At 41.5% G+C, this 15,884-nt stretch overlaps 1 protein-coding gene across 1 annotated transcript; it reads left to right on the top strand.

Moving 5' to 3' along the window:
• Positions 1 to 8,408: 8,408 nt before the first annotated feature.
• Positions 8,409 to 11,290, top strand: LOC119161177 (uncharacterized). The gene is made up of 3 exons (XM_037413533.2): positions 8,409 to 8,622; positions 9,910 to 10,388; positions 11,195 to 11,290. The coding sequence occupies exons 1-2, from the start codon at positions 8,542 to 8,544 to the stop codon at positions 10,381 to 10,383; spliced, it is 555 nt and encodes a 184-aa protein (XP_037269430.2). The 5' UTR covers positions 8,409 to 8,541; the 3' UTR covers positions 10,384 to 10,388; positions 11,195 to 11,290.
• Positions 11,291 to 15,884: the final 4,594 nt, after the last annotated feature.

Genomic DNA, 15,884 nt, shown 5'->3' with positions numbered 1-15,884 from the left:
GCTTTGTGGATACCATATTTTAAAACAGCCAACAGTATGAAAAAGCCAAATCCACCCCTCCGGGTGTGCGGCTCATTGGTTACGATGAAACCCGGCATAGCGTCAAGAACGGTCGACAAAGTGGGGTGGTGTTTTCAAACCAGAGGCATCTTCTTTCATCTGTTTTTTGTTGCACTTAGTGTGAAAGTGCACCTGTGCAATAAAGGCATCAAAAACTTTCCTGTAGATATTTGGCTAAGGCACGGGCTCTTTACATTCATTTTGCAGCTACTAATGTCTGTACTAAGTCTGCTTTGAAATAATCAGCACGGTGGTCTGTGAGATTAGTTCTGACTCAGCGCCTCACAACAACATGACCACAGCTAAAGCTGAAGCCACGTGTTAATCATGATTGTCGGCCTGAACGCTCGGCCAGGGCGTGCCCTCTTCGTCGACTTCATCGTTTTCTAGCACTCGAGTACGTGTGGCAGGCTAATTAGCTATTTGGCTGGGCGGCATACTTCAATAGTTAGGCCAGGGCATGCTATATTCAAACTAATTATGCCAAGTTGTGATAAGAGTGAATAACGTTACATTTTAATAAGGCCACGCTAATGAAGCATTGCAAAGCTAGAACAGTGGCAACTAAAGCATGCCAGTTGACAAGCTAACAAAATCATGCTAAATAAAGCGACAATAATCATGGGCATGTTAAGTAAAACTATGCTAATAAGACCTCACTAATATAAAGATTAGTTATATGCAAATTAGGATTATGGTAAATAGCTCCATACTTCTCATGACCTTGCTACTTGGACCTAGGACAATTAATAATTCAAACCTTATAAATCAAGACAAAACTCTTCAGTGTTCTGCTCATTATTCCACCGATCATTAGTATAATCAACAGTGAGACAGAGCTGAAGCAGTTTTCACTTCGAAGCAGACCCAGCAGATGAGTAGATGACCGACTTGAAAACCTAAAAGATAGGTAATCGCAAGCTTCTCTATCCATCTAGCCTTGTGCAAGTTAGTGCAAGCTTACCAAATTATTTTATATGCAAAGGAGCTGCTGTTTAGTGTCCACCTTATCAAAAATACTTGACAGTCACACCAGAACCATGGCGGTGACGACTTGAGCAGTAGCATTCTCAAAATCAACGAGTTTGTATCTGAGTTCATGCGTCAGCCACTGCGATTGACAAACGCTCGCGGCGGAGATCATGTCCGCCCGCCACGTTTGCTCTTGCCGAAGAGCACTGCTAACGGCGAGACGCTGGCGAGTGGCACGACTCATCTATCAGCTTTATCGCGCAGACTGTACCAAAATGAACGTAGATGTAAAAGTTCTATCATTACGTAGCTACGATGTTTTGCATTCAAATTCACCACGCTCTCGACGTGTTCACTTACGACCGCGTTGCCACCTATGATGCGAGCGCCCCTGGCAACAACCTGTCTTTATACTTATCTGCAAAAATTTAGATAAGCCAAATGATCTGCACGAAAGCACTGCGAGTGCACCTTTGCTGCTTTCGAGAGTGTAAATTTCCGTGCTGCAGGTGGAACGGAAGAACCTGCCTGAAAGTGGGCAAACGTCCATGAACATGCTTGTGGGAGGCAGAGTGTTGAGTTGGCAAAAAAGATATCGTGACAATCACGCTGACGTCTCTGCACTGTTGAGGTGTTGACTAAGTCGTGGCGCTGGCGTGCACACACGCGGTGTTTCTTTGATAACTATTGCAAAGCCCCACAGGCTCTTGTGACACCACGCGCGTTTTGTAGCCATTTTTCTCAGTGCTGCTATCACGCACTCCACACTGTCTTTTACACCATGGCCGCCGTAGAGCGAGCTTAAAGCAAACTCGGGTGCCCGAGAGGCTTGGCCCATCCTGAACAGCACCCCCATGAGAAATACGAATCAAATAGTTATGATACCCAATCACATATGCATAATACAACGAATATGAATCTAATGCCATCCGGATAGTTTTCGAATAATGAGACAATCATTTTGAAAATTTGCCATTTTTAATGAATGCAACAATTTTCAATACAGCAGTAAATCTACACACATAAAGTAAAAGTGAAGCTTTTTGTCTGTACTGATGATATGAAAAATATTCCAAAAAACATTCACCATTTGAATATAGCCGACTCGACTCGAGCATCGAATGGAACACAATGTTAAACAATTAGTTATTTGCAATTTCTTAATACTTTCACACGTCCTCACAGCAATGAGAGGCCAAATTCACGAACCTTGTTGAGCAAGGCTCTGGTGGTTTTAGTGTGAGTTGGAATGGTGAAATCCTGAAGCTATGTCTGCATTAACGTCACATTCGACGTCTTTCAAGACGAGTTAATCAACAGGTTAGCGACTATTGCAGCAATGAAAACACACGCCAAGTGACATCATCTTTCTTATACAGGTTGTTGGTATTGCGGCCACGCGAACGAAGATGCAGAACACCAAGCGTTGAAATCGACCTTGACTTTCTTTTTATGTATTGGCATCATGCAGCCTTGATTTAATGAGTGTCGCAGCCACTCCGGGACGCAACATTTTTCTTTCTTTTTCTCAGAGCGGCCTGCAGGAGGATAGGAGCGTTCCCCACGATAAATCACTGCTGCTATGCATACCGAACTCTAGGGGAACTAGTAGCTTATATTACACTTCTAAAATACTATTGTCACGTACCGACACACCAATTAGTGAATGAGCGCAAAAATTGACATTCTTTCTTTTTGTTCTTCAAGATTTCATTTCTCACTCTCAGAGACTTCGAGCGTAGATTTGCAGTCAGACAAAGAACTCCTTTTTACTTTTTGATTGTTAGTACCAGTATGCAATGTATCATTTGCAATAAGAGTAAGCTGCACTTGTAATAGAGCTAACTTCCGCTTTCGTAATATTGTCGCAACATATACGTTGACTGCCCATCGGTAATAACTTCTGATTGTTTTTTGGTCGCATGTAGCAGGAAAAATGACGAGGGCATGATGTTCAAGACAGCATTTACTTACGTTTGAAAAGACCCAATGTTATTATGTATACTGGTAATCAGTAAAAAATATGAAATATGCACTTATAAAAAGCTACGAGGAGGTACCAAACTGGCATCTGCTACACATAAGTCTTTATGTCAGCTGAGCAATGACGGTGTTTTGTGATATATTGTTTTGATTGCTACAAGACGAAAATCGCTAATAAATGTCGTTTTGGATATCCGCTTGTGTATGACGTCCCAGAGAGGTTTCGTATTAACTGCATTGTTTTAGAAGCGGCGTGAATTATTTATTGTTTCATGCTTATAAAAGTACAATAGGAAATTCTCTCATTCAGGCATCATTCAAATATATGAGTCAGAATGATAGAAAAAAAAGACCTCAAAAGAAACATCCGCAGCTTGAAATTACTAACGAATTCTACGAAAACTGAGAGCTTCTTCAGAAACTCTTTATTGGAAAAGTGAGAGGATTGTTGCCACTATAAGCAATATAGTCACTACAAGATCTTTGAAACCCGTTCAACGTTTGCAACTTTCAGAGAACCTGAAGTAATATTCGTACTCGCATACAGCGCTTTCTTCAGTGTAACTTCATTGTCGACGGTCCATTGTGTCTTAACAAAGACCCATATACGGTGAAGGCGCCAAGTCAAATTGCTCTCTTGGAAAAAACGTACCGATGCTCGATGTATGGCTGTCACCCAACAATGACTTCACTATGTACAGCTGGTGTAGCCATTATTGCCGTGACGGCGTATAACCTATCAATATAGCTGGTTCAATGGCTGTCTGAAGCTGCTCTGTTCCGGTCTGCGGGCTGCCATTCGAGTGTGTCTCGAATCACGCCAAGGACGTTGTGCGCAAATGTTCGCAAAGCCATGTAGACTACGATGGCGTCGACCCAGTCGCGCACTCTTACTTGCCTTTTACATCATCATCATCATCATCATCATCATCATCATCATCCTGACTACGTCCACTGCAGGACAAAGGCCTCTCCCATGTTCCGCCAGTTAACTCGGTCCTGTGCTTGCTGCTGCCAATTTATACCCCCAAATTTCTTAATCTCATCTGCCCACCTAACCTTCTGTCTCCCTCTAACCCGCTTGCCTTCTCTGGGAATCCAGTTAGTTACCCTTAATGCCCAGCGGTTATCCTGTCCACATGCTATATGCCCGGCTCATGTCCATTTCCTCTTCTTGATTTCAACGATGATATCCTTTTATATACCGGTTTTAATTTTAAAGACAAAATATCTTTTTACTTTTGCCACTCTGTCCATGCTTTTATGTATATCAATTGATCAAAATACATCTCGCTTTGTAGAAAACAAACAACCAAGTGACATATAAAACCACTACAACAAACAAAGTAGAGCTGGTGGGCGGCCTTCACTTGTGCTTCTAGAAATAATTCAAGAATAAAGCCAGTGCCCATAAGGTGAGCTCTTACGTGATTCCAAAATACACACCAAGAAACGCAGTTGAACATGGTATATAGTATTCTTCAACAGCCTTCCTGACTTTTCTAAACGGCATGTCAATATTAGAAGGAAAATTAAAATACTTGAGCAACAAGCAGAGAAAATTATCATCATGTGACTGTGATATACCGGGTGTTCAAAATTAAGCTTTATGATTTTTTTAAAATTAGGCGCTCGAAGGCACGTGAGAACCACTTGTGCAAATAAGTTAAGCGGCCAGGGGGACAGAAAGTTAGATGATAATTATCGCTGTCAGCAGCCCAATTAACTAAAATTTAATAATTAACTTTTTACTGGCTGCGGTAAGTTGGCATGTTTATATTGAAAAAATGTAGGCAGTGGTGTTTGTACACAGTTTCAGTTGGAAGATTTTTTCTAGCACGCCTGTGTTCCGAGATATCCGGCTCCAAAGTTTAATTGTCTTTCGCACGATTACGCATGCAAGAGGGTGAGGGTCCGCGCAAAGCTCCTCCCTAAAGTGACGCATCTGTTGCGTGTGGTGTTTAGTGTGTGAAGAGGGTGGAAGCGTAGGCATAGGTGATAGCAATTACCCTTGCCCTCTTCGGCCGTCGAAATCAAAAATCGAAGAACGCTTGCAACCAGTGTCGTAACACGCAACTGCAGAGCCTCTAACGATAGTGGCAGATACCATGCCGAGATAATGGTGCGAGCGGAGAATCTGGATGCCAGTGCGCGTGCGTAATAATCACTAGAGAAGCATGCGTGGTCGTTGCCTGGGCTACGCGAATAGCGTGACTGCTGATGTCCGAGTACTGTAACTTTTATTGAAACAAGAGCAACAACTCCACCAATAATAACTGAAACAGTTTTATCCTTGCTAACGCATATTTCCTGCTGCTACATAAGCATATTTCGGTCATGCACAAATCTCATCGAAACTCTTCACCTCTCAAGACGTCAATGCCCCAAAAAGTGTTCAAAATGCCTGCCTTCGGCAGCAACGCAAAGCATGAACCGCTGTCGCGTCGACTCGATGACTCGGCGCAGTACTTCTGCAGGAATACTCGCACAGGCAGATGTTATCCTGTCCTTCATGTCATTAACATCGCTGGGCTCTGTTACGTAAACTCGATCTTTAACGTAGCCCCAAAGGAAAAAGTCGAGCGGAGAAAGGTCAGGTGATCTTGGTGGCCAAAACATCGCTCCTGCGCGCCCAATCCACTGTTGTGGAAAACGTCTGTCCAACCAGTTCTTCGCCCTGGTAGAAAAATGTGGTGGTGCTCCATCGTGCTGAAACCATACTTGGCGCAGGTCATTCAGGGAAAGACTGCAGACAAGATCATCAATGACAACACCTAATATTTCTTCTGTGTACATCTTTCCGTTCAAGTTGTCCTCAAAAAAGTGAGGTCCGATGATCCTGTCCCCGAGTATGCCGCACCACACATTCACACTCCAGCGAACTTGATGCTTGTGCTGCCTCAGCCAGTGTGGGTTTTCTTGTGCCCAATAATGGGCGTTGTGAAGATTAACACTTCCATTTCGGCAAAACCGAGCTTCATCAGTCCAAATTATTCTGTGCAAAAAGTCATTTTCTTGATCAGTTTTGATGAGGCCCCAATTGCAGAAGTCAACTCGCCTTTCAAAGTCCGCCTCATTTAGGTCCTGATGAAGGTAAACGTGATATGGATGGAACTTGTGCTTTCTTAAAACATTTGTGACTGTTCCGATGCTGCGACCGCACTGATCGGCAATCTGTCGGATGCTGAGCTCTGGCATCGAGGTTACGCACGCGACAACGTCGATTTCAAAGTCTTCATCGACGATTGCCTTCCTGGTCCGTCTCGGAAGGTGGACAGAGCCTGTTGTGCAGAAGCGTCGAAACAGGTTTGTGAAAGTGGGCCTTGTTGGAAGGGGACGGTGTGGGTGGCGAGACGCGTAAAGCTCCATTGCTAACGAAGCGTTGCCATTCATTTCAGCCATTGCAAGCACCACGTCTACTTTTACTTTGGTAGAATACCTCACGCCAGAAGCAGCCATATTAGCTCGAAAGGACTCCACGTGGATTTCCTTGGTAGACCTTCAATGCAGAGACGCTGTGCTCTAACCGGAGGCACCCTAGTGCAGGACGGTCCTGCTAACGCGTTCACAAGAAGATGTCTCAGTGTGATCTAAAGTCACGAAAAAACGTCGCGAAAAATGGTCTCCTGTTATCGCGTTCATCAGGATCATGCGTAAGGCTCATGGCGCACCGCGCTGTCACATTTTGATTTCGCCGGCCGAAGAGGGCAAGGGTAATTGCTATCACCTATGCCTACGCTTCCACCCTCTTCACACACTAAACACCACACGCAACAGATGCGTCACTTTAGGGAGGAGCTTTGCGCGGACCCTCACCCTCTTGCATGCGTAATCGTGCGAAAGACAATTAAACTTTGGAGCCGGATATCTCGGAACACAGGCGTGCTAGAAAAAATCTTCCAACTGAAACTGTGTACAAACACCTCTGCCTACATTTTTTCAATATAAACATGCCAACTTACCGCAGCCAGTAAAAAGTTAATTATTAAATTTTAGTTAATTGGGCTGCTGACAGCGATAATTATCATCTAACTTTCTGTCCCCCTGGCCGCTTAACTTATTTGCACAAGTGGTTCTCACGTGCCTTCGAGCGCCTAATTTTAAAAAAATCATAAAGCTTAATTTTGAACACCCGGTATACATATATACAGGGTGTCCCACATAACTTGAGCCAAGAATTTGAAAATGAAAGACACTTCAGTTGTGAATTGAACCAAACGCGTACTACACGCACTAGCGTGTAGGTACTCAGGCTACTTTTTACCCATACTAATTAATTATTATTTCTTAATTACCAAGTTTTAATTAGGGGCTGGAAACCCAAAATGAGAACACTGAGATGTAGAACACTTTCGGAAACCACCAACACAATTGTTTTCTGTGCGATACGTGGCGCGATGTTATTTTTTCCACGTTGTAAAGAAAGCCGCGAAATTAAAAAAAAAAAAAGCCGCGTGACGGACCGCGAGCGCCCTGCTATAGTGCGGCTATAGGCTTTCTAAACAATGTGGGAAAAATAACAGCGCTGGACGTATCGTACAGGAAACAATTCAGTCGGTGGTTTCTGAAAGTGCTCTACATCTCAGCGTTCATAATTTTGGTTTCGAGTCCATAATTTAAAAATATGTATTTAGGAATTATAATAAATTAGTATGGCGAGAAATAAAAATAACCTAAGTACCTACAGGCAAGTGCGAGTAGTATGCGCTTGGTTCAATTCGCTCCTAAGTGCCTTTCCATTTCAAAGTCTTGATATATATATATATATATATATATATATATATATATATATATATATATATATATATATATATATATATATATATATATATATATATATATATATATATATATATATATATATATATATATATATATATATATATATATTTTTATATAAATAAATATATATATATATATATATATGTGTGTGTGTGTGTGTGTGTGTAAACTGCTCTCAACACTTAGTTGTGAAAGTCGGCACTAAAATACTTCAGTGTTAGTGCATAGAAGCGTACCACGTAAACGAAACATTATGTCACGTTTCCACCCACGTTACGCAACGACGTGCGGAAATGAACATGCGTATGGCGGCCCGTGATTTCCACCTTAGAGCAATGACATCACCTGAGTGATACGCTTTCTTTTCGTTCCTGGCCTGCAGCGCGTGCGTCAAGGGCACATTGTATAGGCGATCTCCACTTCCTCGAAAGAAATAGGGCAAAAACTGCTGGCCGTTCCGTACACGCTCCACTGGACACAAGAAACGCCACTTCGACGGGCGTATTGCCCCAAGTATTTCTAATGCAAGGCCACTGCTAGCGTTATCTGTATGACCAGGACGCAGCACATGGCGTCAGTGAGAGCGTGAGCTGTGTGATGGGGACAACTGGGAAGATCGTCAACGTTTTTTTTTACTCCTTGCTTCTTTTTTTCTTTCGTGCTTTGCGGCCGAATGATGTAACACTTAACCAGGCTTCGAGCGTCCTCTCACGTTCATTCGGAAAATCTTGCCATATTTGAGCCATGTATAAAACGGCCAGCATTCTTATCGCAAAGACATACGAGCATCTTGGCGGAGAAAAGATCCCACTTTCAATGATGAAGGTAAGAAGCCGACTTTGCTGCAGTGGAGGTATTTTTCAACGAAAGCATTGCAGTCTGGCACATTAGAAGTTTCAGTGCCTTCGTTGAAAAATATAAGGGCTCTCAGCTTCAAGTGCTTTTTTTGAAAGTGGCTAAACCACTTCCTTCAAATGTTTGGGATATTTCATATATAAAATACTTTTTTTGTTCGAAAAACATTTCAGCCCCTATTGGTGAAAAAGTAAAGGTGAATAATATGTGCACGCACAAACAAATCTCGCGCAAAGCTGATTACTGTCGAGCTAGGCAAGCAGAGAAGCTGAACTGGCTTAGGTCGTTCAAGTTTTGGAGAATTGTGTTGGTCTAAGGAACATGTAGGACAACGTGACTCTATTGTTGGCAGCGATTGCAGAAATTGCATCGCTTATCCATTGACAGAACTCGTGAGTGTTTCTAATGCATTTTTCTCAGAGGATTCTTGAAACGGTCTGAAGGTATAAATATGTTCGGAGTGAACACTGCTCACAGTTTTTCAAGAGGCAATAGCTAGCATTCCCTGTGAATGCATTTAGCTGAAGGCTGGCCTAGCAAATACTGTATAAAACGCATTTTTAAACTGCCTTGGATTATTGGTGATAATTTCTAGTGACTGCACAGTTGAGCTCACAGTAACAACACCAACATCGACTTGATAACGGATCTGTACACTGTGATTTCAAAGTTTTCTCTCTATTGTGAAACACAGAAACTTTAAATTCACATGATTCTTCTTTAGTTTCACGAACTAAAAAAGGAGAGTGCAATGCATGTTCTCACGTCCAATGATGCATATAATGCTTCTCAATAACACTGATTACACAAATTTTCTGTCCAACAGACAACATCACTTTGTCACGTTAGCCTACCAGTAACTCGTCTAAATTTTTAGCAGAGAGTGTATCCACACGAGTATGGGCTATTCCTTTGCGACTGTGAAAGATAGGCACACCTTCCGCAATGCGGTGAATTACAAGAATACTATAGCACACTCTAAATATCCCGAAGTTTTTGTTGTCAGTGAATGCATAGTGAGGGCTTTTATGTGTAGGTGCAATAATTTTTATGCCTTTCAATAACACTCGTCAGGTCTTAAGTCCCCGATACACCACCAAAGCTTGCCAAATTTGTCACTTTCCACTCCTGCAGTGATACCTTGATATCGCACCTGCCTCTTGTTTACTTTGTCTTGCTCTGACTCTCGCTTATTTATTAGTTTTAGCTTTTTGCAGGCTCCACGCGACACTGATTTTCACTTTTTCCCCGTTGTAGAACCTTCTGAGCATCACTATTTTGGCTGCCGTGGTGTGCCTGGCTGTCACTGCGCCTGCAGCAAAGAAGGACGCGCCAGCCACTGCCGACGCTGGCAAGGAAGAGAAGATCGAGGGACGAGGTGGTCTCTTTGGCGGCGGTCCTCTTGGTTACGCTGGAGGCTTCCCAGGCCATCTTGGCGGCGCTGCCTACAGCCAACAGGCGGGCGGCTACCAAGGAGGATTCGCCGGTGGCGCCCAGGGCTTCAACCAGGGCTCGGCTGGCTTTGCCGGTGGCAACTCGTTCAGGAACGTGCAGGGCTACAACAACCAGATGGGCTACAGCTCCAGCACAGGCTTCTCCAAGACTGACTCGAACCGCTACGGAACCGGTTACGGCCAGCATTCCGGCGGCTTCGCCGGTGGCGCCGCGGGTCACCAGGGTGGTTTTGGACAGTCTGGCTTCGGACAAGTCGGTGGAATTGGCCATTTTTAGAGAAGGTGTGGGAAGTTAGTCATTTAATGTTTGCTTGCTTTTTGCATGACGCATACCAGTGTAGTGCATTTAAGACGGTGCTCTAGGCATCAGGACACTCGTATCCACTATGTGTGGGGTAGCTGTTCAAGTGCTAACTCAACCAACCCCACCCCTTTCGTTTTATTTTTTGTCAAAGCGTAAGCTCTACGACCTAACTACGTTGGTAAACAAGTGTGCATTTTTCTCCATTTAGTGCTCATGAGCCCTTTTTTAGGTTACCGAAACGGCTCTCTGTATCTTCTATTGCGTCTAAATAATGCAGCTCACGTAATAAGTATTGCTGCCGTAGCAATTAAAAACGTAAACGCCATTTTTCAACAGCAGATAATTTGACACAAGTATTAGCCTCCCCACTCATAGGTTGTTAGGTCACTGCTGGAAACCTGCAGTCAATCTGATTTCTCGTATTCTGTTACCTAATTTAGCTACACAAATAATGTAATTCATTCACACGCCTAAGCAGAAACAAGTTGAAATAAGAATTACTTATTCATTCGTATTCTACATACGGAGCCAAGATGTAGCAAAAAATGAATAAAAAAATTTAATGTAATTGATCGTAGTGCACGTAGCCAGCAAATCTACGTGATGTGCAATGATTTAATTAAATTTCGGTAATTGCATGAAATGTTTTGCATAGTTGCAAAAATAACAATGTGGTTGCTGCATTCAAATTTTTGCGGACTTTATTTAAGGACTAAAAATATTTTTCTCATTTATTTTCTATATCAATCGTCGGCAATAATTTGTCTTTTTATATCCTTTACAGACGCAAGATCAAGTCACAGTGATCACGACTAAATCCGTGTTCAAGATGTAAGAAACAATTTTGTACAAATTTGTTAATAAATTATTTTTATTTTGATCAGAAGCTTTTTTCATGACGGTAAACCTTATTATGTCTACTTTTATTGCAGCTTTATGAGGTTTAAACACGTCTCTCTCTCTCTCTCTCTCTCTCTCTCTCTCTATATATATATATATATATATATATATATATATATATATATATATATATATATATATATATATATATATATATATATATAGATAGATAGATAGATAGATAGATAGATAGATAGATAGATATTAATATATGAGATCTAACAGACATTAATGCCAAGGAATGTACAGGGGAAGTTATTAGAACCAGTGGAATGTAAATAAGAAGAAAGAAAAGTGGATGAAAAAACAACCAGCCGTGAGCAGGAATAACGCGTTCAATGCTCTAACTCCTGAGCTACCACAGCGGCCTTCCCTCCATCCACTGTTTTGGGTTAATATGTGAATTTAGAAGTAGGGGTGTCAGTCAGCGCCATCTATAAGCCAAGCGACGAGTGTGAAACACTCTTTTATGCGCATGTTTGGCGTCACGTAGCACGTGAACTAATTACGAGTGGCCAGCTGATTAATAGTCCCTCGTATACAACCTAATGACACCAAGTCTGCCAGTACGAGACCCTTGTTTTAATCAAATAAGAGAAAGAAGTGTATACTTAAGGGCTCATTTTTCCGTGTTTTGACAATATATGAATGAGATCTAACAGACAGTAATGCCAAGGAATGTACAGGCGAGGTTATTAGAACCAATGGAATGTAAATAAGAAGAAATAAAAGTGGATGAAAAATAAGCAGCCGTAAGTAGGTTGGTTATTTTTTCCTCCTCTTTTCTTTCTTTTTATTTACATTCCATTGGTTCTAATAACTTCCCCTGTACATTCCTTGGCATTACTGTCTGCTAGATATCATTAATATAGTGTCAAAACACGGAAAAACGAGCCCCTAGGTATACACTTCTTTCCCTTATATATATATATATATATATATAAATATATATATATATATATATATATATATATATATATATATATATATATATATATATATATATATATATATATATATATATATATATATATCAATGATGCCTGATGCCTAGGTTACAAGTTAAGCAGGCTAACTATGCAAGTACTTGATCTGATTCATAATAACTTGCTCAACAAAAGCAACTTGTGAAAAAGAGTCAAAATACACTTACAGTCTCCTGTATTTGTATTAATATAATATTTATAACTGTTTTTGTATTGACCGTAAGGATGGGAAAATGTTACATTGAACTAGTGATCCACAAAAACAAATGTGGTCGCTTTTTTAGCTGCGTTGCGATGTGGCTTAACTATAATAATAAGTGTGCGCCGGTTTCTTCTTCAGTGGGCGAGGTGAACGTTGGTCACAGCGCCTACTTTCCTGTCATTTCATTGTGAAGGAGTGGCTTTGTGACCCCGCTCACCGCCCTGCCCCCCCCCCCCCCCCCCCCTGCTGTTCACGGGTCTGTAAGTAAATTGGTGTATTAATATTAATATTATTGAGTGAGAACTTCACAGTATAAACACTTTGTCGGCATCCTTTTTCGCATCACCACCAGCGCACCTTTTGCAATGTACACAAGAACCGGCTTAAAAGCCCTCTGTTCACGAAACTCTATGGTAGTCATGCATTTAGAGGATTAGAATGTGTGAGGAATATTCACGTAAAAGCAGCTAAGATACGTTTCTCAGACATCGCCAAAGATACATCTTTCTTCCGTTCTCTTGGTATGCAAGGTTAATGCTTTTCACACATGGGAGAGCCGAAACATGTCTAAAAAGTTCTGTCTGGTTTCAAAGCTTCCGCCACCAAGCATGGGGAGATGAAGAAACTCATTAAGGCCCAAGACCAGACCTCTCTATTCCCGGACGTCTAGAATGCCCCCAGTGTGCCCGTCTGGTTTAAGCTGGTGGTCCTCGAGTGGGCCTAGCTGTAGCTGGCACCGAGTGTAATCGCGTCTTTTTTTTTACCTAATAAAATTGCTTCCCTCACTCTCAGTGATCAAGAATCTATAAAGCAGCCCCACAGCAATGCACATTATCACGGTGAGTATCCTCATTTCACTAGGTTTCCGAAATCTACGTAATGCACACGCCAGACATTGCGGAATGGCAGTTTACTCATCGTTGTTTACGTGCACCACGTGAAACCGACAGTGCATGATGGAGATGCTGCTAGTACGCAAAGAGTTGCTGTTTCCATGGAACTTAAGCTTACGAGAAACTGCATTGACACATCATGGTGACAAGACCCTCATGGTGTCTAAAGTGAAAGTAGATTTTAATGTAGTAGTATAAAAACATACTGAATGCATCCTGAGGCAACACAATGTTCTTTTTAAGGCTCTCGATATTACTTATCTTATTCAGAGGAACAATACGGAATTTCTGAAAGTCATGTCACAACTCCTTTGACGGCATCAAAATGCGGCTTATGTTAAACTCACCACTCTATCAGGAAATGATGGTTTATTACGTCTTCCTGATAAATCTGCGTATATGGCTCTAAAACGTATTGCAGGTTTCACTCTACTGCATCCTGAAAATATAAACATGTCTTTTTAAGGGTGGCATCAATAATGTCACAGATTTGTCACAAGGCTGAAGCATTGAATGTGATAGCAACACATGTTATTAAAGTAAGACTATGGGATTTAGAAACCGTATGAAATTCGGTGAACATGATTGATTGCTTTTGAATTTACTGTAATGCAGTAACAACAGTATCTACGCAGGTGGTGTTGTGAATAGTTGACTGTGTGACGTCCAACCGAAGATGAAGTCTGAATTCCACATCGAGGATCGGGACAATCAACTTGTTTTCCCATCGAAGTACGTTAACGTTGAAGTCTTCAGTGACTATCACCACTGCATACAGTAGCCAGCCCCGCCCTGGTGGTCTAGTGGCTAAGGTACTCGGCTGCTAACCCGCAGGTCGCGGGATTGAATCCCGGCTGCGGCGGCTGCATTTCCGATGGAGGCGGAAATGCTGTAGGCCCGTGTGCTCAGATTTGGGTGCACGTTAAAAAACCCCAGGCGGTCGAAATTTCCGGATCCCTCCACTACAGCGTCTCTCATAATCATATGGTGACTTTGGGACGGTAAACCCCACATATCAATCAATCAATTACACACAGTAGCCACACCGCACGGAAGTTAAGCAGCAAAACTTTCATGACATCAGGCCGCAAGGTGGCCGGTAAGATGTACACTGTTTCAACGACGAAGCCGTGGGACGTTTTACCGGCTCAAGCGTCACCACAACTCATCTGGGGCAGCGAGTGGAGTATGTCTATTGAAAGTTATAGTGGCACCGCACATTTCGATGGGAGCTGAAAGCACCGGCACGACAGGACCAGCAACTTGCCGTATAGTCTCGGACTTGATTTGAGTCACTTTTCCTGTTTCTTCAGAGTGAAAGTGGACCCAAAGATATCTAGGAATGCCCCTTTTATCCAACTGTATCTGCTCCGGTGACTCCACTCCTCCATCGATTAAGCCATTGAACACGCAATTGTTAAGGAAAGCAAGTACGGTTTGTCCAAAAAGTAAATACTTTGGTCAAGAATGTTTTTTAAAGTTTATTGACAGTAAACCAGTGGCAATTAATGTATATACATGATCACCACTGGTATTATAGACAGTATGAGCAGCATAGTCAGTTGAGTTTAAGGTTTAAGTTTAAAACACGGAAAATCGAGCCCTTAGGTATACACTTCTTTCCCTTATTATATATATATATATATATATATATATATATATATATATATATTCCTTATCATGAAGATATTCAATTTCTGGAGATTCTAAAAAAGCAATCAGAAAGGAACTTCATATCACAGCTCAAGGTGTTATATTCCAACCTTTCAAAAACAGCCTGAAAAATAATGCTCTATATAACCTGTTTATAATATTGGGACGGTATTTACTACAGAAAAGTGGCATGATTGATAGATAAGCCGAGCCACAATGATCGACGAGGTCCGTCTTCCGAGATGGTGCTGAAGTGCGCAGTGTTCTTGGGATTTCTGACCCTGTTGCAAAGTGGCTTTTCTTTCTGGACGCTTATGTGTATTTGCTGTCTTCTGATGAAGCATGTTGTTTGTAGTTTACAATTACTGGTGATGATTTCATGCGTTATGAAAAGAAATTTGCGGCGTGTCCTAGTTCATTGAAGCAGCGCACTGAGGAGCGAGGGGTCGCTTGTTCAAACCCACGGTGGGTGCCTTAGAAGTTTTTTAGGATTTTATTTTTTCGTCATATATATATATATATATATATATATATATATATATATATATATATATATATGAAAGTAGATGCGCTTTCACATAACAACTGTTTATTGTGCCGACGTTTCGACGAGAACCCCGTCTTTTTCAAGGCATTATATATATATATATATATATATATATATATAATATATATATATATATATATATATATATATATATATATATATATATATAAGGGAAAGAAGTGTATACCTAAGGGCTCGTTTTTCCGTGTTTTAACACAATATTATAGAGATCTAACAGACAATAATGCCAAGTAATGTACAGGGAAAGTATTAGAACCAATGGAATGTAAATA

Source organism: Rhipicephalus microplus, chromosome X, assembly GCF_043290135.1.
Source record: "Rhipicephalus microplus isolate Deutch F79 chromosome X, USDA_Rmic, whole genome shotgun sequence".
Taxonomy (NCBI): Eukaryota; Metazoa; Arthropoda; class Arachnida; order Ixodida; family Ixodidae; genus Rhipicephalus; species Rhipicephalus microplus.
Note: the sequence above shows the minus strand (reverse complement) of the source record. Positions and strands in the feature narration are given on the sequence as shown.